Source organism: Sarcophilus harrisii, chromosome 6, assembly GCF_902635505.1.
Source record: "Sarcophilus harrisii chromosome 6, mSarHar1.11, whole genome shotgun sequence".
Taxonomy (NCBI): Eukaryota; Metazoa; Chordata; class Mammalia; order Dasyuromorphia; family Dasyuridae; genus Sarcophilus; species Sarcophilus harrisii.
In genome coordinates, this window is record NC_045431.1 from 187,171,706 (window position 1) to 187,198,077 (window position 26,372).

At 35.7% G+C, this 26,372-nt stretch overlaps 1 protein-coding gene across 4 annotated transcripts in view; it reads left to right on the forward strand.

Annotated features, from left to right (window-relative positions):
• The window catches only part of ZFYVE28 (zinc finger FYVE-type containing 28), a 182,657-nt gene that overhangs the window by 134,448 nt on the left and 21,837 nt on the right, over window positions 1-26,372 (forward strand). For 2 of the 4 annotated variants that reach the window (XM_031942322.1, XM_031942324.1), the window contains exons 9-11: window positions 20,956-21,110; window positions 24,208-24,324; window positions 25,260-25,364. In XM_031942322.1, coding sequence (XP_031798182.1) covers window positions 20,956-21,110; window positions 24,208-24,324; window positions 25,260-25,364 — 377 coding nt within the window. Of the gene's footprint in view, window positions 1-20,955; window positions 21,111-24,207; window positions 24,325-25,259; window positions 25,365-26,372 lie in introns of those variants that run through there. The other 2 variants (XM_031942323.1, XR_004230199.1) reach the window with 2 other exon arrangements.

A 26,372-nucleotide genomic window follows, 5' to 3' on the forward strand; every position in this document is an offset into this window, starting at 1 on the left:
TTTTTCCTATACCAAACTTTCAGGCTACAAAATTCCTCCTCAGGCTGGGAAGAATAGTGGTCTTAGTCATTTTTCTTGTTGATTAACTTTAGGGCAGTTGTTTGTATTTAGCACATTTGTTTCAAATATCTCTCTCAATTCCCAGGATAATTCCTTCTTAAAGAGATCGAAGAAATTGTTACTGATACAGTAGAGCCTATTGTCTCCATTTACTTGTGACTGATGCTTAATCACATGGAGTAGAACTAACATTGTTATCTTTATCCTGAAATACCCTTTTGTGGTTTAAAAGTAAATATCTTTGATTTAAAAAAAAAAAAAAAGCTAACAAACTCCTAGGATAAAGGTCTCTTTAAGAAGGAATTATCCTGGAATTAAGAGTTACAATGATGGCAAAAGTACTGAGTTCTGAAGTTCATCTGAAGTTCTGGGTTCATCCCCTGCCACCTACATGACCTTGAGCAAGTCAGACATTCAGAAGTCTTTCAACTGCATTTTCTTCATCTAATGAGTTGGACTAGGTGACCTTTCAGATCCCTTCCAACTCTAAATCAATGATCTTAAATCTTTCTATCCACATCGACATAGAAAGCAGAGCTGGAATGCTTTGGAGCATCAAGTTCCCCTCTCATCTTTCAGGTGAGGAAATTTAAGCCTAAGGACATTAAATATTAGGTACCTGGAAGAGGGAGTACTTAAACTCACAATCCAGTGTCCTTTCCATAGCACTCCATAGCTTTCCTTTAAAATTTTCTGTCCTTTCTACAAACAAGCTCGTTCCCTGTCCTTAGAGGAAAAAAAATCCCTAAACCCTACTTTCTCTACTACTATGCCTATTATTTCTTTGTCAGATTTGTATCTGACTCCTAAGCACTGTGTATGTATGATAGATTGGAGGGTTAGGGATACACACACACACACACACACACACACAATACAGTCTCTGGGAGTAAGGCCTGGAAATCTAATACTACCAAGTAACATCAGATGATGATTTTTCAGAGAATTCAGTTTCTTGAAAATCTCAAGAAAAAAATGTTTTCCACTTAATCCTAATCCTATGAGCAGCTCAGATTTATATAGAGCTTCAAAGCTTAAAAAATACTTTCCTCAATATGTGTGACATGATTATGCGTATATGACCCATATCAGATTGTGGAGTCTTGGGGAGGAGGAGAAAAATTTGTAATTCAAAATCTTTCCAAGATGAATGTTAAAAATTTTCTTTACTTGTAATTGGAAAAAAATAAAATACTATTAAGTGAAAAAAAAAAAAAAGATCTATATAGCAGTGTGAGGTAGATGGTAAAATAGGCATCATTATCCCCATTTTATGAAAAAGGATACCCAGTCAGAAAAATATAGTATCTTGCTTCTAGTTGCACATTTAATAAGTATCAGAGCCACAGTTCAAATCCAGGTCTCTTACACAAATGAGAGGCTCTCTAGCTTATGTCATCCATGCAGCCTAGTCAGAAAATGAATGTTCCATCAAGTAAATAGCTTTTTTGCGAGTAGTAACACTTTCTGTGGGAAGATGATATACATGTGAGATTGTAGAAAACAACTAAAGACTTTCCATTAGTAGCTGGGTGGATTCCCAAAACAATGACATTTATTGAAATAGAAAATTTGCCATAACATACAAGACAAATGAGAAGCCTTATAACATGAATGAGAAGCCTTACAACTTAAATTGCCATTATCTTGGTCAAATTTCTTCCTTCCCTTTGACTTTGCACAAGCATATCTATCTTCATTCTCTCTGTCTTTTGTTATTTACCACAATCTCCAGCCTTCATGGTACTTGAAATGTTTCTCAGTGTTATAACATGTTTTTAAGACTCTTTTAAACTAATTTCCAATGCAGAAAAATAACTACATTGTTAGCTATTCAATTTAGTCATTGCTTGTAGCATCACATAACAATAAGGTATTTATTTTGAAGCATCCAAATATCGTGTATCTTCTTTCTCATTTGTCGGCTACACTAATTCCCCATAGAGGATTCTCTGAAGAGACAATTTACATATGCTTACTATTCATTGTTTGGTATATGATTTTTCTTTGGGATCCAAAATCACATTAGAAAAAGTAATAGAGAAAATGAAGATGTCAGCTCCTATGAAACAGCAATTTGTAACATTTCTGTGACACAGACTCCTTTAGAAACTTCAACTATACTATGAACTGCAAGCCCTTGGAAAGTAGGGATTACTTTATTCTTTGCACGGGAATCTCCGGCTCCTAGCACAGTGCCTGGAAAATATTAAATGTTTAATAAATTATTGTTGATTGATCGATTATAGAATTTAAAGATAGAAAGGATTTTAGCGATTCATTTCGCAATAGGAAATTTCAAGTTGATAGAAGTTAAAAAGGTTTTTCCAAGATCTTTCATCTAGTAAACAACAGGTTAAGGATTTTAAACCAGTCCTCTGATTTCACATTCTGTGGTCTCTACTAACATTATGCTACTGTTTATTAGACAAAGTTTGATTGACTACACTGCACATTCATACTAGATCTTCAGTACTTTTTAATTGTTTTTGATCTATTCACTATCCTCTTCACCTTGAAGAATATTCTAAGCTTTCCCTATGGAGACAAGTGAAAAGATGGCCTTAGAAGAGAAAGATTATTGAAGTGAGTGCCACCAACTCCCTTTTCACCTGATCATTTACTTTCATTCATTTCAATCTTTCTCACCTGCCTTACAGAAGAAGAGTCTCTTCCTTTCCAAGGCTTACTCTTCTGTGTAAGCTTATGATACAGTTCCTTCACCTGTCCTCAGAGCCATTTTAAATCAATTATCCTTTCTCTCTCTTACATCTCCCATCTCTCACATCTTCAATCTCTCCCTCTTAATGGCTCATAAACCTGTAAAATGTTAATATGGACTTAGAGGTCATCCTTCTCTTCTGCCTAAAAACATATTTCTCTCCCTAAAAGTGAAATACAAAATTTCAGCTCCTATAGATAACATCTTATCTTTCTCCTTAACTTTTCTGTCAAAATTTGCTCTCTCTACTTTGTTGTCACACATTCATTCTTCAATTCCTGACTTCTCTATACTGGTCACCTTCAATATTCTATTAAAAATTTCTCTCTCAAAAGTCACCAGTATTTTTCTAGTCACCAAATGCAGTGACTTTTAACCTTTCTTCACACTGTTACATTTGACACCACTGACTATTCCTTCATTCTTGAAACTTTCCTCCCTTGACTCCTGTAACAATGCACCCTTTTGGTGTCATAGAATTAAAAAGGTTGTCTCCTTACCTCTGGAGACATTCTTTATTTGTTCTTTGTGTTGGCTTCTGTACTTCCTCATACTCCAGTAAACATTCATTTCTTTGCTCTTTCTCATAACTGCAGCTTTCATCTCTTTAAATGATTCTGAAATATAAACCTAGCATCTCCTTGCTCTTCAAAATGAAACCTGAACATCACCACCTGAATGTCTGTCCAACATTTTTGATTTACCATATGGAAAACCAAACTCTTCATTATCTTCTTTAAAACTTGTCCCTCTTCCTGATTCCCCTTTTAATAGCACTACCATCCCATCTATCACCCAGGCTGGAAACCTGAGACATATTTGACTTCCTCCTTTCCTTCTTTTCTCCCCTATTCAGACCAATCTATTACTGAGTTCTTTTGAGTCCACTTCCACAGCCGTTAATTCATGTTTCTTTCTCTGCGTTTCCATTGCTACCACCATACTTTAGGCCTTCATTATTTCTCAACTGCAATATGGCAGTGGTCTCCTAATTGGTCTCCTTGACTCCAGCTCACTTAGTATGCTGACTTAAATGTATCGCAAAATACCATTAGGCACTCAATAAATAATGAATGAATATGTTTTGTAGTAATTAAACTTAGAAACTACTCTGTAGTCTCAGAGAGTTTATAACATGTGGAAAATAGAATGAAGAGAATGCATAAAATAGGCATACAGAAACAGTGACAAGGGATCTTCAATGTTCTCTAACCCAGTTCTTATGAAATATATACTTTGGGTTTTTGTTGCCCGCTTTATTATGGGGATTCCCTCCACAATCAGATCACAACCCATTTATGCCTTCTCATTCTTTGGCATTGTTTTTCCTTCAACACTGTAGGGAATCCACAAAAACATAATTCTTCCTTTTACTGAATCATTCCCTTTACCAGTCATACTTGTCTTCACTGATGTATATTATACTGAGTCTCATGCACAAACTACTTTTGGCATTATTGGTATCCAAAAGGAATGATACAAATAAATATATGTAGATTCTAATAGGTACTATATAAAGTTAGATTTTTTAGGAGCAATATGAAATTGATGATAAATATTAGTTTACAGGAATATAGTACAGTAGTAGAAAGGAACATTCCAGCAATGTCTCTGGGTTAGATATGTGCCTTAGCCTCTATCATCATAGTTCCATGTAATAGATAATATAATGGCACCTAACCAAACTGTATGTACTTACTACTTACTTAGACTCAGTTATCTGAACTATTTTACTGATCAATAAAAATGCTTATGTCATAAATAAATTTATGTTTTCTACACCCTACTTTTTCTTATTAATTTCTCCATGGGTATCTATAAGTATTGCTGCTTCTGGATATTCCCTGATCATGGCCTTATTGATTTTCTGTTCTAAAGCATTCTATTTTTTGAAACCCATTGGATCTATATTAAACTAACCCTCCCAATTTACTTGAAAGTTTCCATAAATCTTAAAAGTCACACTTAAAGTTAATTAAGCAAAAGAAGCAGAAACAGAGAGGAACATTGTTTAAAAAAAAAAAAAAATGAAGTATGCCATTGAATCATGTAGTAAAAGATTTGCCCTTCCCAGCAATGAATAATCCGTGTCCCCTTCTTCCTTGCCCCAATCTACCAAAAGAACTAATTGTTCTTTTGACACCATAATATAAACTTCAGATTTTATGACTCTCACTCTTTTATTGAAGTTCAGGGACACTTCACTTGATTTCTCTCTCAGTATATTATATTCCTGCAGCAGTGACATTTGGCCTGATTGGCTTTTTTTAATCTTTTGTACTAACCATTTATCAAATTGGCTAGGACTTAAAGGTTGAACCTGAAAAGCTTTTTTGACTACCTTGATGGGAATTTAGCATCACATATCTTCCCTACTGCAGTTTATAACACCACTTATACCTAATTCGATGCAGAAACATAATTGCCTGCCAGGAATAGGGGTCTGGGATGCCATCTGCTGCAGCTAAGCATGGTTTCTTGAATTTATTACATTTAAGGGGAAAATGAGACTTCAAGTTTTCATGTTCAATATATGTAGTTTATATAATCAGTTGGTCTTTGTAAAATTTAAGAACTTGATTTTAAAAAATGTTTACTTTATATTCTAGAGCCCAAAATGTTAGTTTTCTTCTTGGCCTCTTCCCAGGAGGGAGAGTTGGGAGAAGTATATAAAGTCTTGTCAAAGCTCTTCAAGGAATCACTTGAATAATATCTTTGTGATAGGTATATATGATATGTGATAGTGTAAGCATGTACTGAATAATAATATTTTGAATCTGAATGAAATGAGGTGAGATCTCTCAGGACAGTTGTGAAAATTGAGTAAGGCTTCATCTACTTCAGAGTTGGAGTAAGCCTGACAGTCCTTGAGCATTGACTCAAGGGCATACCTAAGTCCCCTTCCTGCTATCCTCCCATGACATCATTTTCTCCCTACTTCAGTCAAATATGGGCAACTATGTACTTATTGGCCAAGTTCAATTTCTTGGGTAGTTCCCCCATTTAGAATGTAAGATCTTCAGCCAATGAAAATGATGGTCAGTGGGAGGGATATTTGTGTTAGGGACTATTTAAGTGTCAAATCTGTCCTAAAAGGTGCCTCCTCCCTTCAATTGTCTTCTCAACAGGTGGGGATGCCTGATTCTCTCGAGAACGTACAATAAACTTTTGCTTTGCTCATAGAGATCTCAGCTTTTTTTTTTTTTAATGGTGATCCCTCACCAGTTCTGAGGCACACAAATCCTAATCTAAATAAACCTCTTTTTTAAACATTGAAACTTTTTATTTAAAAACACAAAACTCCTACAATAGTAAGAAGCATAGAAAACCCACTTAAGAATATTCATAATGTGGCTATGGTGAGTAGAGAGGAAAGGTGAGAACTTAGACTCCACTATTATACTACCCCACCCACCTTGTTCTACCTGGGGTTCTTGGGTGAAATTATATCGAACCAAACAGTAGGAAATTTGTTTTTTTCTTTTTGTGCCAACTAGCTATCCCCTCCCAACAATGGCCAGAAGAAAAGATAATAATTTATAACTAAATATTGTCACAGGCAAGACAGTTGAGGGGTTGGTTAAGAAGTAAGCATCATTCTCAAGAAAGGAACATAACAGAATGAAAGGTTTGGAGATAGTCAGTCTCTCAAAGTTTCTGGAGGAGCAAAGCCCATTGTGAGAAGTATTTCAATCTATCACTGGCAATATCTTTAGTCACCCTTTCTTCCCTTTGCAATAAAGGAAAGTCCTAGTATCCCTGTTTCCACAATCATTTCCCTATATGGGGGTTAAGCTGACCCTTTCTCTATCCTCAGATCCTTTGATACTAGTACTTTTTTCCTCACCTTCTCTCTCTTGGTATAATACTCTTGGAGGCTATTTCATCCTCAGTAAGGACCTGTAGGTGGTGGGGCAGTTGGATTTAGCCATTGTCAAAGAAAGTACCTGAAGAAATTCGAAGGCTGTTAGGAAGCAGTCTGGTTGAAACATTTCAAATGGAAGTAATATGTATTTATCTACAGAAATAACATAGTATACCAGAAAGAACCAATACTAACACACATATTATAACAGTAATATATTCATCAATTGATTAAATACATCATCCTTAAAGAGGACAATAACATTACACACACACACACAAAATTGTATTATCCGAATGTAGATTGTGAGTGGCAACTTTACATTTCAGTCTTTTCCACTGGAGTGATGTGATTATGTAGTTTACACTAGATTAACTCTCTTTCTCTCTCTCTCTCTCACACACACACACACACACACACACACACACACATACACGAGCAATCTAGGATCATCCCTTCTTTTGAACCAGACCAGGTAAAATTTCCTATAATTAAAACTCTATGCCTCATAAACTACCTTCATACTAATAAAAGGATTCTGATAGGGAACTTTCACAATTTTTGAAAATAATTTGTGAAAGATGGGTATTAATTGTTCTTTAAAAGTTTGATAGAGTTCTGCTGTGAATACATTAGGATGAGGAGTTTTTTTCTTTGGTAGTTATTTTTATGGCTAGATTTATTTCTTTTTATGAGAATGGGTTATTTAAGATCTCTGTTATTCTGATAGTTTGGTATTTCATATTTTAAGGTATTCCTCTACTTTTGTGTTTATAATTTTATTAACATATAACTGTGCATGATGTATTTTGATTCTTGTTTTTTTTTGGTTTTGCTGTGATTTCATTTTGTTTATTTGCTATGATTTTCTGCTCTTCTTTTTAATCGGATTAGCTAAGGGTTTATCAATTTTCAATCTTCAAAGAACTAGATATTACTTTTTTATATAGTTTCTATAGGTTTTTTGTTTCCAATTTATTTCCCCCCCCCCTTTAATTTTTATTATCTCTTTTGTGTTTATTTTGTTTTGTTCACTTGTTGGCTTTCTATTTATTTAAAATACATGTTGAGTTTATTAATCCTCTTTATTTTGTATGTTTGTTTGTATGTATGTTTATAGGAATATAATTTTTCCCCTGAGGACTGCTTTACTAGCATCCCAGAAATTTTGGTATGTTGTTTCCTCATTTTCATTTTCTTTTACATAGTTATTGTTTATATGATTTGTTCTTTGACCGACTCATTATTTAGAATTTCATTGTTTAGTCTCCATTTATGTTTGTATCTTTTACTTGTGGTCCCTGTACCAATTATTGTTTTTCATTGCATATGGTCTTTAAAGAATATATTATTTCTTCTTTTTTATATTTGTTTGCAATATTTCTCTGTCTCATATGTAGTAAATTTTTGTAAAAGTTCCTTATGGTGCTGAGAAACATGTATATCTTTTTGCAGTTCCATTTAGAAGACACTAAGTTTTTTACCTTAAAATTTTCAGCAATTTTTTCAGTTACCTTTTATTTCTTTTCCAGTTATATTTATCATAGTTGAAAGAAGAATATTGAAGTCTCTTGTCACTGTTGTCTTACACTCTTTATCTTCTTGTAGCTCAGATAATGTCTCCTTTATGATTTGGATGCTAAGTGTGTAAGTTAAATTGGTTTGTTCTATACTTCCTTTCAGTATAATATAGTTTACTTATTTGCGCTTTTTATTTTTTTAACGTTTATTTTTACTTTATCAGATAATATGATTGTAACTACTGTCAGTTTTGATTCACTTGATGCAAAGAAAATTTTTCTGTTCCCTCACTGTTATTTTTTTTCTATGCCTTTGGGGTTTTTATATATGTTTCTTGTAAGCAACAAATTATGGTGTTTTGTTTTCTCATCTATCACTCTATTTCATTTCATTAGATTATGTTATCTATTCACATTTAAAGTTATGAGTTAGATTTATATATCCCTTTGTCTTTTATTTTTTTAAATATGTTTTTCCTCTTCTGCCATAAACAGTACTATGTTCCTTTAGTTGCTTTACCTTAATCTTTTTTATAAAATGGCCCTCTTCCCCCTAGCTCTCTTTCCCTCATACCTGATGTCCTCATTTCATCTACTACTTCTTTCCCTTTGGGGTCTTGCTTATTAGTTCCATTTTCTCTTCTGCTTTTGTTTATTCTCCCCCTCCCTTTTTCTCCTCTCAGTCAAGTACATTCTCCTTTCCTGTCATCCCCTTCAACTAGTTGTACTCATTAACTTTTTTAATTTAATTTTTTGACACCTCCCCTTTTCAGAAAGGATTCCTCTTACTCTCTTCATTATTCAATTTTTCTTTTTACACTAGAATCTCATTTTCTAATTAATGACCCCTAAAATTATCTAGTTTCTCTTTATTATGCAGTCAAAACTTCCATCCATTTTAGACTCTCCTCTCTGGGCATTTTCTGATATTGCCTTGTAGTCATTTTCCATTGTGCCTCACTCTCCAAAGAGTGCCAGTTCTTGCCAGTGTCAGAGAAGATACTGTACCCCTTCCTCCCCCACCACATCCCTGATTATGTAACCCATCACTGATCTATTCCCCTCCCCCAACAATTCCATTCCCCTCTCCCCCAATGTCTCAGAATCTTCACTTTGGATTCATATCTTTGACTCCTTGAGATGCCACTTGCTCCAAGAAGTGCCAACCTCCCACCACCCCTAAGATGGAATGAATAGTCTTTTCAGGCACCAAATTCCGCACACAAGGTCCCCATCTTCCTTCACAAAACATTTCATCCTTACAAACTTCATTAGTGGAACCCCCTTCTACCACCAAAGCAAAGCCTCCTTCCTTCCTCTCCATCTTTTAGTATTTTTTTTCTCTCCTCCTAACCCACTCCTCTAAAGACCTTTCTCTTACTGAGACCAAAAAAGTCACCTTCCCCTTATTGCTATTTCTCACTTTGAGGAAGGCAAATCACACATTCCTTTGCATCCTCCTGCTACTCTTCCCACTTCCATGTTGTATTGTAATCCCACAAAAAACCTTGAGTCACCCATAGGCAAAATATTAGTTCTTTCCATAATGCCCCAGACCTGCCCTACACTGTGACTCCCATCAGACTTCTGCCTTCTCTGTCTCATTGTATATATTTAGAAAGAAGGGTCTTTCTGGTCTTTTTGCAATTTCTGTTATTGCTGTTCTTGGTTGCTGGATCATTCCTATATTTCTTTTGTCTGGGATGTGTGAGAATCAAATAATCTATTCCATCTTCCTAAAATGTTTCAAATATCATTGTTTTGGAATGTTTATCTTCTTTTATTTATGGTTAAGCTCATATTTGCAGCATTGATCACTCTGGGCACCATTCTGAGCTTCATTGTTCTTTGGAATATTTTATTCCATTCTCTTCTTTGTTTTCTGATGGGTTCTTAATACTGTTGTATTATTTGAAAAATCCTTTCCTTTTTATTTAAGAATTCTTCTCCTAATTGCTTACATAATTTGTTTTTGAATTGAATTGTTAAATTTAACTACTAGGTGTCCTAGAATTTGCAACCTTAAATTTTTTCTGGAGGTATCAATGAATTCTTTCAATTGGTATTTTATTTTCTGTATTCAGAAGTTCTGGGCAGTTCTTTTATATTATTTATTGGATTATACTGCTCATGTTTTTCATCTAGTCACATTCTTCTGGAAGATCTATAATCCTTAGGTTCTCTCTATGTTTTGTCTGCATAAGGAACCTATTTTCTTTTAAAACAATTGTATTTTGCTTCTCTTCTTCTAGGCCATCTTTCTCTTCTGTATATTTCTATTTCCAATTTATTATTTTCTCTTGTTTCATTGATGAGACATCATCACAGGATCTAGTTTTTCTATTCTACCTATTATTTTTGCTATACATTCTATATTCATAATTCTCATTTCTCTTTTGAATCACAAAGGAACAGCATGTTGTTGTTTCATTTCTCACTTTCTACATGGTCCTGTGTCTCATAAAATGTTGGATCATTTTCCATTATTTTGCAAAAACTTGTTTATTGGATCTGGAAGATCTTTTTCCTTCTGTTGTTAGTGTTCTCCCTGTTGTTGTATCTGTTTATGTTCAAGATCTTTGAATTTTCTACTTTCTGAGATTTTTGTTAATTTCAGTCTTTTCCTTCCTTTATTTTCTACTATTTTTTTACTTTCCAAATATCTCTATGGTGGTTTCCTTAGGAGCATCTCAGTCTCAATCAGTGCATCTCAGCCTCTTCTTACATTGGGTAATTCACAGTTCACCAGCCTAGATCTCTGCTCCAAGTGACTTTTGGTGGACAGACTGGCCCTAGCTGAATACTAAGTGATTTTCTTCAGGCTTAGTGGAGTGTTCCAAATCTACACACACACACACACACACACACACACACACACACACAGTCTTATATCCCATTCCCTCTCCCTCAGTTCTCTAGACTGGCATCAGCAGTTCAGAGACTTAGCATGCTGTTTCTGTAGGCTTGTCTGCCCCTGTACAGGAAGGTCAAAGCTTTATAGCAGTGATAATGTAATGCTGGAAAAACTGAGGCAAGATAGAGATTAGAGTTTTTAATATTTTATTAGAGGGAGAGATGGATTGGGGGCAAAAAGGATCCATTTTGACTCTAGACAGCTGGATCAGACTCTTGTCTCAAAGTATCCAGCAAGGAGTGAGGGATTCCAGTGATTCTTATAGGGCTCCAGCAATCAGGAAAAAAAGGGCGGGGTGGGTGGGAGGGTAAGATCACTAGTAAGCGGGAATTTCCAGAAACAGACCATAAATTCAGTTCTGACAGGTTGGGGATGAAGAAGTATCATAAATTCTGATAAGTTGGTTAGACTAAGAGCCAGGATGTCTGAGATTGGAGATATACTTATATATCTTAAGACAGACCATCTGCATTTTATGACTCTTTGGAATGCTAGTGGTCAGGGCTCCCAGCCCTAATTATCTCACTCCTAATGGCCAGGAAGGGGGGTTGCCACCACAGAGCCTGAGGCAGAACAACTCAAGCAAACTGAGGCAAAACAATTCAGGGAAACTAATGTAGGGAAACTGAGGCAGAATAGTACTATGGGGTTGTCCACCCTAGCATAAACAGTTCTCAGCTTTTCCACACTGGTGTTATGGGACTGTCTGCCTCGGTGTCCCCAAGTCAGAGATTTGCAGTTGTTGCTAAGGAGTTGTTGCTTAAGTGCTAGCTGTTTGTCCCAGGCTCTAGCATGCTTTTGTAACCAAAGGGCTCCATTCATCATTATGCTGACTATAATACAGCCAACTTCCATAGTTGGAGCTGAGCACTAAAAAATGGGTAGTGGATATCCAAAGTATTGAGTTGGATTTTGTTAAATTATCATGTGTCAAGTCTTTGGTTCTGCTAGACTAGCCATACCATAAGTGGTATGGGTGATTGGAGAGAGGTGCTAAGTAAGCCCAGGGTCAAGAAACATCAATTCATGGTTTGTTTAACTGTTCTTGGATTCTGGTTGTCCTGGGTCATGGAGACAGCAAACATTGCTTTACCTTTGGCCCATGACTTTTGTATTGGGTAGTTATGAACTCTATGATCCAATGACACTGCTTTCCTTGATGTTTCTCACACTCCATATCCTGACTCTGCCTTTTTACTGCCTGTCCTCCAAGCATAGCATTCTCTCTGTTCTCATATTTGTCTCCTGGCTTTCCTGATTTCCTGGTATCAACTAAAAAACCCATCTTCTGCAAGAAACCTTTCCTAGAGCCAAGTGATCCAGTATCCCTTCCTCAGGGATACTGCCTTCTCTTAAAATCACCTCCAATTTACTTTTTATATTTCTTGCGTCTACATGATTTTTGTTTTTTCCTGCATTAGAATGTGAGCTCTTTCAAGGTATGAATCGTTTGAGCAGCTAAGTGGTACAGTGAATAGAATGCAGACTTGGAATTACATAATCCAGAGTCCAAATACCGTCTCTAACATTTATTACCTGGGTGACTCTGGATAAATCATTTCCCTCTCTCAGCTCCAGTTTTCTCTTCTGCAAAATGGAGAAAATAATAGAGATAAATGAGATAACACCCTCAGGGTGTTTGTGAAGCTTTTTAAATCTTAGATTACTATATAAATGCTAGTTGTTACTATTACTACTACTACTACTGTTGAGGAGTGAGAAATACCCTAAGAGCAGTGGGGGTCCCCAAGCCAGTGACAGTTTTATGTGAAAGAATTTGCAGTCTGGATCTGCAAGCAAGGTTTTTGGCAAAAAAGAAAAAAAAAAGAGTTTATTTTCATTGAGAAACTATTTCCTCAGCAGGCTGCTTCCTGATTAGGAAGATAGCAAGAATCTTGTTTTTTATTAGCCTTCTATGGTTTGGGGCTAGCGAGCAATTAGGGGCTAATTTCCAAATCAGTAAAAGGTAGTGATTATTTCCCAGACCAAAGTGATTCCCAGATCAATTAGAAAGTGGGAGTTTCCTGTAGGAATCAGGTAAGAGGGTGGAGATCATTTTTAGGAATTTTCCCAGGCAAGGTGGCCCCCCCTTCCACAAAGATCAGGGGACACAGTTCCATTACATCAATACCTCATGTCATATATCAAGATAAGTTACAATTAGATAGGTGACTTACATGTAAAATACCAGGCTATAAACAAATGAGAGGAGCAAGATAAAAATTTCCTTTGGGATCAATGGAGTTCGTGAACATATAGATAGCAAGAATAGACATGGAATTGAAAAGGGGTTTTTGCACAAACAAAATTAATGCAGATAAAATTAGAATGTAAACAGTTAACTTGGGGAATATATTTGTGACTTGTTTTTCTGATAAAAGTATTTCCAAGATAAGAAATTGATCTTATAAGAATACAAGTCATTCTCCAATTGGTAAATGGTCAGAAGTTGTAAACAGGAAGTTTTCAAAGGAAAAAATTAAAGTTATAAACATCCAGGCTCCAAATTATTAACAAATAGAGAAAATTAAATAAAAGCAATAATGAGTTCTCTCTCACAGCCATCAGATTGGGAAAGATAGCAAAGATGGATAATGATAAATTTTCCTGGGGCTGGAAGGAAACAGGAATATTATTACTGTTGGTAGAACTTTGGATTGGTCCAGCCTTTCTGGGAAGCAATTTAAAACTCTGTCCAAAAAGTGACTGAACTCTAACCCAGCATGACTACTTTAAATTCTTTGGGACTTTATCTTATTGTTGTAAGTCCTTTATTCTGGAAGAGGATCAATGACTTTCTGAGGTGATGTGTTGACTTGCTGTCATTGAATTTCATTGAATAATAATTCCCCACCCCAAGCCTCAATAGCTTATTGTTTAGGTTTGGGGGATTTAGAGTGTAAATAGCCTTTATCTCAAAAAGATTAAAGAAACAAAACAAACAATATAACAAAAATATTTATAGCACCTCTTTCTATAGTAGCAAAGAACTTGAACCAAGGAGTGCCCATACCTTGGGGAATGGTTGAAAAAATTATGGTTCATGAATTTGATGGAATACTGTTGTACCATGAGGGGGAAAAAAAGATGGATTCAGGGAGACTTGGGAAAATTTGGATGAAATTGATGCAGGGCTTTGAGAAGACTAGAAGAACAATTTATACCATCACAGTATTTTGGAGGCATATTTCTTTTAAAGACTTCAGAATTCTGATTGATTCATTGATCAGCCACAATTCCAGAGGACTAGTGATGATACATGCTATTCAATTTCTGAAAGGTATGAGATACAAGAAACAGAATGATTTCATTTTTGGACCTAGCCATTATGAAAATGTGCTTTGCTTTGACTATGCATATTTGTTACAAGGTCTTTGTTTTTCTTTTATCTTTTGGTTTGGGGTTTGGGAATGAGAGAAAATACTTGTTATTTGAAGAAGAAAAAAAAGGAACTGGTGATTACAAAGAACTGTAATGACTTCATCAAGAACAAATCAAATCAAACTAAATTCATTTTCTTTTTGACAGCATTTTTAGATGGATGGCAAGGCAGTTTGGTATAAAAAATATAGAGCTAGTCTTAAGAATCAGAAAAATGATTTTAAGTCCTACCTCTGTCATATTGTTATGTGACTTTAACTTTATTGTGTCACGTATCTTCTCAGGACTCCTGGCAACTTTCTGTGACATAAATACAGATAAATTGCCAGTCTACAATGGTGGAAAGAGTTTCTATAACAAAGGGAACTGCCTACACTATAGAAATTGTGCATCCAGACCAAAAGTAATACTAATAATGATAATCATTATGATTGAATATGATGAGGTCAGAGGAACAATCCTAGTTATAATACAAGGCACAAAGTAATGTGGGGAATACTGAAACTGTTTTTCTCTCTGACTTTGGGAGAAAGACTTAAGAAACACCTTGAATCCTAAGAGAAGTTTTCCCCTGAGAGACCTGTTCTAGAGAATCAAGATAGAGTGGTTTCATTCTGTTTATCTTGGTGGGACTAGTTGAGTCCAGGACCACTCCTTCTTAGCCAGAACTGGAGATCTAGATTTCAACCTCTATTGAATAGGAGATTAATCCAGGAACACTCGTTCAAATGGAAAATTTCTATTCAATTCAAAGATTTCAGTCTGATTTCAACTCAAACTGCAGCCAGCCCCTAGCTAAAGTTTTAATTTATAAAAAGGGGCAACTTGGTTCACTTCTTTTCAGAAAGCCAAAAGCAAGACATGCCAAGGAACCTCTCTCCTTGGTACAGCTGCCTTTGAGGACCCCCTGCCCACTGAGAAGACATTCTCTTTTCAGCGTTAATTCCTCTTTATCTCTCTCACCTATTTCCCTAAAGGACCACACCCCTCTTTACCTCTCTGTCAGGATTTCTCTGCTAGAAACTTTACCTTGCCTCCTCTGAGGAAGTCAGCCTTCCTAGCAAAGGCTGGCTTCTTAGTTCCAACAATAAACTTCTTTTGTCGTCTAACTTTTCGGGTTCGCAAATTCTTTTACCAAGGACTTGTGGGCCAACCAGAACAGGGTTCCCACAACTCTCTGCCCTGCTCAGAACCTCATCACAAAGCACATGTGACAAATACACAAGGGCTTTCTCCTTGCCAAAAGATAACTTTATTTAAGAGAAGAGGTTACTGGGGGCAGTGGTGGTGCAGTGGATAGAGCACCAGTCCTGAAGTCAGCAGGACCTGAGCATAAATCTGGCCTCAGACACTTAACACTTCCAAGCCCTGGGCAAGTGTGACCCTGGGCAAGTCACTTAACCCCAATTGCCTCAGCAGAAAAAAAAAAAGAGAGACACAGAGAGAGAGAGAGAGGTTACATATAAATGAAGAGGTCTATTTTTAGGCAAAAGGAATGGTAAATATGTAATAGATTTTGGAGAGCAATAAAGTTAGCTAGGAAAGGGTTTGGAAGAAGTCATTGAAGGAATATGCCATGAGATGTGAGTATGCCATTGAGTGGCAGGCTAAATCCATAGAGGAATTTAGCAGATTAACCAGAGTTGGCTATAGTAAAGAGAAAGATGCGATTAAAAGAAAACACTATGAGAGTATCTGACAGCAGACTTAATTCTGAAAAGGACTTAGTAGAGATCTTCATCATAACCATATCTTTTATAGGGGAAACATAATCTTGGGGGTTTCTCAGGGGAAAGAGGGGAAATATCAGGAAAGAGTTGGGGAGATAAAGACAATCTGTACTGCTGGAGAAACTGAACAAGACAGAGATTAGAGACCAATTTAATAGTTTATTGAATGGAGAGATTTACTGGGACCAAATGATCCATGGTTGGTCCCAGGGGTGAACGAGACTATCTTCTCAAAGTATCCAGCCCTGAGTATTGGGACAGCAAGATTTTTATAGGATAAGAAGAACAATGACATAATGGGGGAAGTACCTGGATGGGGATAACCTAATGGGGGGAGGCACCTAGGATGACACAATGGAGGGAGGTACTGGAGAGGTTACTGATATTCTAATGATGTCTAAAATGGATAGACCTTTATCCTGTCAAACATTAAAAGGGAAAGGTTATAACCTGAGGCAGAGTAATTAAATAGGACAATTGGAGAGACTAGGTCAGGACATCAAAAAGGAACTGTGGCATAACAAATCTTAACAGATATTCTGGGAAAACTCAATTCCATCAGGACTTAATAAAAGTATTTGGGAAGTTCCCATCATTGGTATCTTAAAGATGCTAATCAAGGCAGTTTGGACATATCATGATTGCCTTTAACAGTGGCAATAAGAGAGACTGAGAAATTAAGTTTCCAGGATGATCATTTTAACATTTCCCAAAAGAGGGGAGAGAATAAACTAATTTCAAAATTCACATCAAAAAGGAAGACACATCTTGTTCATGTATAGTTATTTGTATGTTATCTCCTTATTAGTCTAGAAGCTCTTTGAGAGCAGAATTGCCTTTAAATGCTTGTTATTCAAAGAAGAAAAGGGAAGTGGTGATTACAAAGAACTATAATGACTTCATCAAAAGTTGCCTTTCCTTGTATCCTTGTTACTTAGCACAGTAACTGGGACATACTAAGAACTTAATAAATGTTTCTTGACTGGTTGAGTCATGACATTCTTGTGAACAAAATGAAGAGATATAGACTAGATACAATTAGTTGAATTTGGACCTAGTTGAATGGTCACCCCTACCCCCAAAGTAGTCATTAATAGCTTCATATCAACATGAATAAAGATCTGTAATAGAATGTCCCCCAAAATAAATGCTTGACTTTTTTACTTTTAGCATTTTTATCAATGAAAATATAGATATCATTGTTATAAAGTTGCACATGACATAATGAGCTATCAAAAAATGGAATGGACAACTTTGAGTGTTGTGCCACAGCTCTCTTTTAATGTCCTGACCCAGTTTCCCAAATTGGCCTATTTAGTTACTCTGCCTCAGGTTATAACCATTCCCTCTTATGTTTGATAGGATAAAGGTCTTATATCTTAGACCTTAGGCTATACTTATTCCCTCTTAATGTTTAATGGGATAAAGGTCGTTATCCATTTTAAACATCATTAGAATATCAGGAGTCTCTCTAGTACCTCCCATTATGTCATCCTAGGTGCTTTCCCCCCATTAGGTCATCCCCACCCAGGTACCTCCCCCATTATGTCTTTGTTCTTGTTACTCTATAAAAGAACCTTGTTATCTGATATTCACTGCTGGATTCTTTGAGAAGATAGTCCAGCCCCATCCGAAGAGATAGATACTCTATATAGTATCTCAATGAAAAGGGAAAAATAAGATAAAGTAAATAAGGTGCACAACAGAGAACCAAAGAACAATTTACAAGGAAGTAAAGAAAAGAAAAAAAAATTTCTTAGATAAGAAAAATAAATAAAAGTAGAGACATTCATAAATATAATTTCTTGTACTAACATATATTTTTTCTTGGCCTGGTAATTTGTTGTTATATATTTTGAATCCTTCCTGATGTTCTGCTGGGTACATGACAATGTTCTTTTGTTTTATTTTGTATTCCTTTTCTGTTCTTTTTTTCCTTACTGTTTTTTCAAATTAAATAATTTTTTAAAAAAACAGTTGGGGAAAGAATTTAGCAGGCCAGTTAGTATTGCTGCTTGATGTTGTATTCCCTTTCTCCTGGTTAATTGTGAGTTCGATTGGGGAACTGATGGAATCCTAGTGTCAACTCAACTTGAAACAAGGTGAAAACTCAAGGGAGATGTCAGAATCCTTTTGTTAACTCAATGCAATTGATACAGTGCTTATTGGTTCACACCTTAGAGCAAATCCTTAACAAGGTGATAAGTTGCTAATTCTGATAGACAATAATGCTTGTGTTCACACCTTTAGAGAGCTCATAGAAGCAAGAAATACTTAAGTACTCATTGGAGTTCACACGTTTGGGAGATTTCATGATTTAGTATGAGATATCTGAATTCACATCTCCCTTGAAGCTTTTAGGGCCAGAGAGCACTCTGGGAGATAACCCAGAATCCCTCTCTCTCAGAGGAGGAGTTAACCTTTGGGAGATCATATATATAGAGGAAGCTCTTAGAGCTTCAAGAGTCTTACTTTGGAACATTTACTGGGGTCGGAGAGGAGCACTCTGGGAGGAAGCCTACAAGCCCTCTAAGAGAGATTCATTTTCATCTTTCACCTTGGTGCTGGCTGGAGGCTGAAGAAAGCAGAGGAAGAAGCAAAGGACAAAGCTGTAAGACCTCTTAGAACCAAGCAGAGAGATAGGCCTCTGAGGTAACTGGGCTATATTGAAGGACACAATAAAAGATCTGAACTTTTATCAGCTGGCTGCGATTTTGGGTGAACTGAACTTGTAACTGAAACTAAAGCTGCCTCCAGAAAACCTCCCCGAAAAACCTTCTCTGACAGAGAGAACTCTTATATTATAAAGAAGAAAAACACCAACAAGGAACTTGTCTTTTCCATTGTTAATTGTTAAAAACCCCTTTCTTTGCTAACTATATGCTCTCCCAAATCTATTTTATATTTATCATTCCTTGTGCCTATGGTATCTCTTCATTTTTGTCTGAAACTTATTCTCATAAATAAACCTATTTTTTGAACAAGAAGAAAGGCCATTGTGAATTCTTCACATGTGAATTGCTGCCAAACCGCAACATTTGATACCAATTGCTCTCCTCAATCTCAGCATTTGGTGCTGAACCTCAATCTCATCAATTTCACATTCCTCCTTAGAATAATTTAGGAGGATTTTTTGGTATGTGTGACATAGTAGAAAGAACATTTACCCCTTTGATAAATGTCTTTTGTCATTGAAAGGATGAGGTTGAACTAAATAATCTCCAAGGTCCCTTCCAACTCTAGAAAGCTGTGATCCTGTGATTTACAAAACTGTAGCAAACTTTACTAATTTGACTTTTCTTTCTTCTCTCTCCTCTCCCTTCACAGTAAAAACTCAACATATTCAGAGAAAGAAAAAGAAACAGGGTTTGTGTAATCCACAGAATTGACAGCCACTGCCTGAATAATGTATAATATCACTATAAAGCCTCAGGATAGCTACCCCACAGAGTCTTATTTAAACTTTGTTGCTCTCTTCATGTCTAACAAAGTGTTCTGTACAAAAGAGATAACTTTTAAATGTTTCTTTAATCAGATTATACGATACTCATTTTGGTGTTAAACCATTGCAGTTGCATATTGAATCCTTTGGCAGGTAATACCACTCATGTTATTACCTGAAGGTACAGATAGCGATCTTTATTTTTTCTTAGTTTCTGAGGACATATGTACTGTACTGAATTGAAGTTGAAGGTGAGGAAAATACATAAGATCATATAAATTTAGCTGGAAGGAAGCTCAGAAGTGATCTAGTCTAACCTTCACATGTTACATAAGAAGAAACTTATATATTCTATTTAATGATTTTTCTGGCTTACTTAAATAAGATGAAACCATTAACAATCAAAGACGATATCTCTCAATCTCAATGTTCATCTTGTGTGATCTTACATAATAGTTATTGCTATTAATTGGATCAACTACAGTCATTTTCCTGTCAATAACCTATGAAATTGTGTCGGTCTACAATTATCATTTGATTTCCCGTAACAATATACTGTCAAAATCTCAGTTCTGCTCTTTCTCTAGTTTACTGACACTTGGATAATAAGGCCTTGGACAAATATTTGTTGTCTTCGTTAGTTTCTCATCTGGAGAACAGGGATATTTAAACAATTTCTAAGATGTGCTAACAAATATTTGCAAACTACTTTGCGAATGTTAATTATTATAAATGTTCCCCCTGATATTCCACCATAAATATATTTTTTTAAAACACTGTGAAAGAAATGATATTCAAAACGAGTATCTTAGAAAACCTTTGGAAATAGAACAATCTTTTCATGGTAAATCTTTTATCTTTTACATCCTTTATCCTTTTTAAAAGACATAATAATAAAATAAAGACTTCATTGATCATTCAAGTATAAATAAACAAACTTAAGTGTTACACCAGTATCCATGAAATATTTTGAATAACAACAACAAAACCCCAAAAACTATAAGGAAAATTTACAACTCATTGGGATAAATTCTCTAGGGAGGAATGGAAGAAATACATAGGTAGGAATTGCTCAATATACTAAGGAAATGATAAATTGTAATCTGTAGCAGGGAAGGGACTACCTGTGCTGTTGAGATTACAGATCCATCAAAGTATTACATTGTCATCATATGAAATCTTGGAGAACACAAACTAATGCTTGCTTATACCACTTGACAGTGATGATTTTTCAACAGAAGTAATCCAGTAAGAGGTTGTTATCTAAAAAGAGAAGTGAATGTCTGCTGATCACCCTTCCACATATGTGCTTTTTGAACAGCAGTATGAAGACAAGTTCCTGTTCGTCAGAAGGCCCTGACCAGGAAGAGATCCAGCTGGCCTTACAGGCCTCAAAAAGGGCTACAAGAGAAAAGATCAGATCCCGGTTTCACAGCAGCAGTGACCTAATTCACCGACTTTTTGTCTGTATATCAGGTACAAACAATTCATACATTTTAAAAAATTCCTTTGGATAAATTCAAAATAACTGTTACTCATGCTGTGTTAAGCCTCAGGGTGCTTGAAAATCTCATAGAGAGAAGGTAGCCCTTCCTATGGTTTATAAGCTTTATTAATGTCTGAACTAACAAACACTTCTACATAAAAATCATCTGTTTGAAATACCAGGAGGTTTTGCAGTACCCTTTTATTTTTTTAAACAAGGTGTTAAAGGAATTTGACAATCTCATCTAGGTAGTGAATGGATATGAATTGAAAGATTATAAGGATTTAAGCTTGGATTGGTCTCTTTTTTCCTAATACAGATAAATAGTAACATATCTGGCACTGGACATAATTTTTAAATTGTCATTTATATGATGTTTAAAAGTAAATATACGGGGCAGCTAGATGGTGCAGCCCTAAAGTCAGGAGCACCTGAGTTCAAATGTGACCTCAGATACTGAACACTTCCTAGCTGTGTGACCCTAGGCAAGTCACTTAACTGCAATTGCCTCAGGAGAAAAAAAAATTTAAGTAAACATAATATCACTAGTGAGCAATATATGTAATGTTGGAATCTGCCCCACCCCAGGTAGAAATAATAGAGAGATGGATATGTCAGCTCAACATAAGGAAACATTCTTAATGATTTTAGATATTTGGAAATTGAACGAGCTGCCTTAGGAAATAATAATCATAACTCATATTTACATGGTTCCAGAGTTTACAAAGTATTTTTTTCATAATGGCCCCATGAGTTACATAGAATGAAAATGTGATTGTCACCATTTTATAGAGGGAAAACTGAATCTCATTCAATCAACAAGTACTTTTTAATTGCGAACTATGTGCCAGGCACTAAGTTTTAGGGATACAAAGATAAAAATGGAACTTTGTCTCCAGGGGATTTACCCACACATATTTGGACTTAATGAATACAAAGAAGCTGAAGATGGGGATCAGGAAAAATATCATGTGGAAGGTGATGGTCTGAGATGATTCTTAAGTCAGGTATTCTATAAGGCAGAAGAAAGAGAGTACATAACATGCATTTACATTTTGCAGAAGTATAGAGGTGGGACACTAGAGCTATATGTGAGAAACCACAGTAAGAAGCCCAGCTTTGCTAGATTGTAGAATACAGAAAGAGAGTAAATCTATAAAGAGATTATAAATGGAGATCAGGGCCAGATGGTGAAGGGTTTGAAAGACCAAACAGAGGAATCTATATTTTATCTTGGAGACAATAGTGTGTAATTGGGATTTAATGAATAGGGAAATAACATTCTTAGACTGCATTTAAGGAAAATGATTTTGACAGCTATGTGAATTGGAGAAACAAGAGACTTGAGAAGGCCAGTTAGACATCACTGCAGGCAAAAGGTGGTTAGGACCTCAACTATGGAGAGAAGGGGCTATGTGAGGAGTGAACAGACTCAAGAAATGTCATAGAAGTAGAAATAACAAGAATTGGTAACTGACTTGGTCTCTCAAGTTAAAAAGAGTGATTAATTGAGGGTAATTTTGAGGTTATAAATTTCAGAACCTGAAAGAATGGTAAAACTGGCTTAATTATAGTAGAGTGTCCTTTGGGGGAATTGTAGCAAATAGTGTTGGGTAAGTAAGGCAGCAAGTAATGAAGAGCCTTGAATGACAGCCTAGGTTTACATGTAATAAGTTATGTCAATTAATGATAGAAATTCAATCTAGGGAGTTGTTTTTCATTGGTGAAAATTTAATGTAGCTACTAGTCAGAAGGAACAATAAGGAAGCTAATATAACAATAATGTAATAATGAGATAGAAGGCAAGAACTTGCATGATGGCCATGAAAATAGGATCATACATTTAAGAGCTGAAGCAGTGTTAGAGGCTACCTAATCCAACCCTTTCTATTTATAAGGGAGACACCCACATAAATTAAATAGCTTGTAGCCCTAGTAACTTTGAACAGCCTCATTTTACAGACGGATAAACTGAAACATTATCATGAAGTGTGCTTATATTACTATGTAACTCATGATACTAAGTGGCATTTTGTTACTTAGTAGGAAAGCCTATTGCTTATATACTTCTTAAATGTCCTTTTTTCTCATTTCTGATTATCCAAATTCTACCTTTCTACTCATCCTCTAAAGTGTAGATCATATTGCCTGATCTTCTTTGCTAAATATAATCTCTCCTCCTTCTGAATTTTCATTAGACCTTTCTCATTTTCTATATTTCATTCAGCTTTGTTGCATAGTTTTTATATTTCTTCCACTAGACTGTCAGATCCAAAAGGACAAAGCTACATCCTAGCTTTCTAGCGTAGTGCCTGACTCATCACTGATATTCCATTAATATTTCATGGATAGGCAAAAGCATGAATGAATGAATGATTGAATCATCTGATCATTTGATGGGTCATGAAACAGCAGCTGAATTAGGATCAGTATGCAATTATCAAAACAAGGAAGGAAAACTGCTAGATAGGTCAGAATAGGTAGCCCAAAGCCTTTGTTTTCTGTACAGCCCTGTAAGAGGTACAAATATAATCTAATAAAAATGTATACATATACATACATGTATATATACATATGTACACATGTGTACTCACTCATGTATTGGGAAGGGCATCCAGCCAGATTCCCTCATTTTACAGAGATTAGGTAATAAAAAAGGCAGAGCTGGGTCATCTGAATCTAATTCTGGGTTTGTACCACAAGATATACCCCTTCCTTATGGAGTGATAGAAAGAAAGATCATTCCTTCTAACCCTCAAATGAAGTCTATTACTACTTACTTATGGGGATCTGTATAATATATTAGAATATTTTGATTAATCAAGTACCATGATTTTTCTTAATATATCTATAGGGTAAAAACAAAACAAAATGGCATTTCCTTTCTCTTCGCCTAGGTAGATCATTCATTCCCCTCAATGGCAGGGGTAGAGCCTATTGTCTCCATAACGGTTCTAAGGGCTTGTTATTTCTATGGCTGTGAATTCATAAAAGTAATTTTTGAAACATCATGATAACACTTTATTTTCAGTAATTGATTTGATATGAATGAGTAAGTAGTCTTCAGTTTCTTCCCATCTTTCCTAGGCGTTGCTGATCAACTGCAAACAAATTATGCAAGTGATTTACGAAGTATTCTTAAGACCTTATTTGAAGTTATGGCAACTAAGCCAGACACAGAAGATGGGGAGAAGTTAAAGAAAGGTAAGTATTGTGAATGAAATGCTTATTTAATTCGTGGTTCTGCAGTATTCATGACAAGAATTTGAGTCATACCAAAAATTATATTTTATAGCCCTTACTAAAACTGTCTTTAGATTTAAGTGTTTTTATATGTACTAAAAATGTTTCCTCCATTAGAATGTGATCTCTGAGAACAAGGACTGTCTTTTTATTTATTTATTTATTATAGCTTTTTATTTACAAGATATATGGATAGGTAATTTTTGAGCATTGACAAAAGCAAAACCTTTTGTTCCAATTTTTCCCCTTCTTCCCCCCACCCCCTCCCCCAGATGGTAAATTTACAGCCACTTAGGACTGTTTCATGCTAGTTTCTCAAAACCTTACACGTATATATATAATACATATAATAAACTCTGCTAGTAGTAACTTTCATTTACATAGCATTTTTAGATTTACAAAGCATTTACAAAGGAAATATAAATACAATAATTACACTCATTTTGCAAAGGAAGAAACTGAGTCTCAAAAGTTGAATCATTTGCCTTAGTAGCATATAGCTAGTAAATGCCAGACTTTGTATTTGAGCCCAGACTCTAAGATCATTAGCATCCAGGGAGAAGATAGCATTTATATATCATAGACTTTCCAGGTTCAGTGAGAAATAGGTAAGATTATGCCAGGACCAGATTCAAATCCACATCCTTGAGCTCCAAATCCAATGTCTTTTCTACTGCCTCACCATGGCTATCCAAAGGCAGCATTTTATTTCTGAAAACCCCAAAACGTTCCTTTCCTTCTATTTCTCTTTACATCTCTGGGGAAAGCTCTAATACATGGAGTTCTCAGAGTCCTAACTTTTGACTTCTGGCTCATTGCTGTTATTCTCCATTTGTTTGTTGCAGATGATGAATTTCTGCTGCACACATATCAGTGTCTGTGCTTTTATTTTTCAGTAAATCAGAATTTAAGAAGTGCAGCTCTTGAAGACTGTGCCCTTTGCCAGGAAACAATATCTTCTTCTGAACTTGCAGCCAAGGCAAGAGATGGAGATTTTGAAGGTATTGGGGAATTTCTGCGAAGTTTAATGAGGGAAATTCTGGGGGCTGGAGGGAGCATTAGGGGAGGGGATAGAAAAGAGGAACAATGTTCAGGTTCACAAATAAAGCTTAGTAGAAGCAAAAGGAGCATTTATAAATCAGAAATTTCAAAAATTCTGTTATTCAGTTGCTTTTCAGAAACAACCAACTCTTCATGATCCCATTTGAGGTTTTCTTAGCAAAGAAGCTAAAGTGGTTTGTCATTTTCCTCCTTCAGCTCATTTTATAGATGAAAAAACTGAGACAAAAAGGATTGTGACTTGTCCAGGGTCACATGGCTGATATATGTCTACAACTAGTTTTGAATTCAGGAAAATGAGTCTTTCTGATTCTAGGTGGGTGCCCCTGAACAGCACTACCTACCTGCCTAAATTTCAAAAATAAGAGGTGCTATTTTGATCTACCTTGTGAAAACAACAGTTTTTAAACAGTAGGTGATACTGGAAAGTAAAGCAGGTAGAACTGTCAATCATCCCACAAACCAGAGGCCTTCCTGATCAGACTAGAACCACTTAGGTCCTCTTGCCTTCCTGAAGGCCCTCACAGTCCCTCTGCAGGATTGTTGTTTTCCCTTTATAAAGAACTCAGTCCTCTCTCTCTTTTTGGAGCCCTGGCTCTATTTCTTTTCAAAATTCAAGACCTCACAAAATATCATCACCTTTAGTAAAATTGGAGAATGAAATGCTCTTGCTTTTCTCACTTACAGCCTGAAGGTAATTATCAGCTACCAGTTTCAAACCAGGAATATATTGATCTCATTTTCTTGCTAGGCAAGCAAAGTATAATACCAATCTCCTCCACCCACCACTTTCACTGCCTCCTGATCCATTTGTCTTAAATTAGCTCCAAGACCTTATTTTGCTGACCAGATAGTCTCTTGTCTAGGAACAGAGCATGCTTGAAATCCCTTTCCTTTACACACAAGGTCAATAAATAATTAGAAATATTCATGTATGTTAGCCAATATTT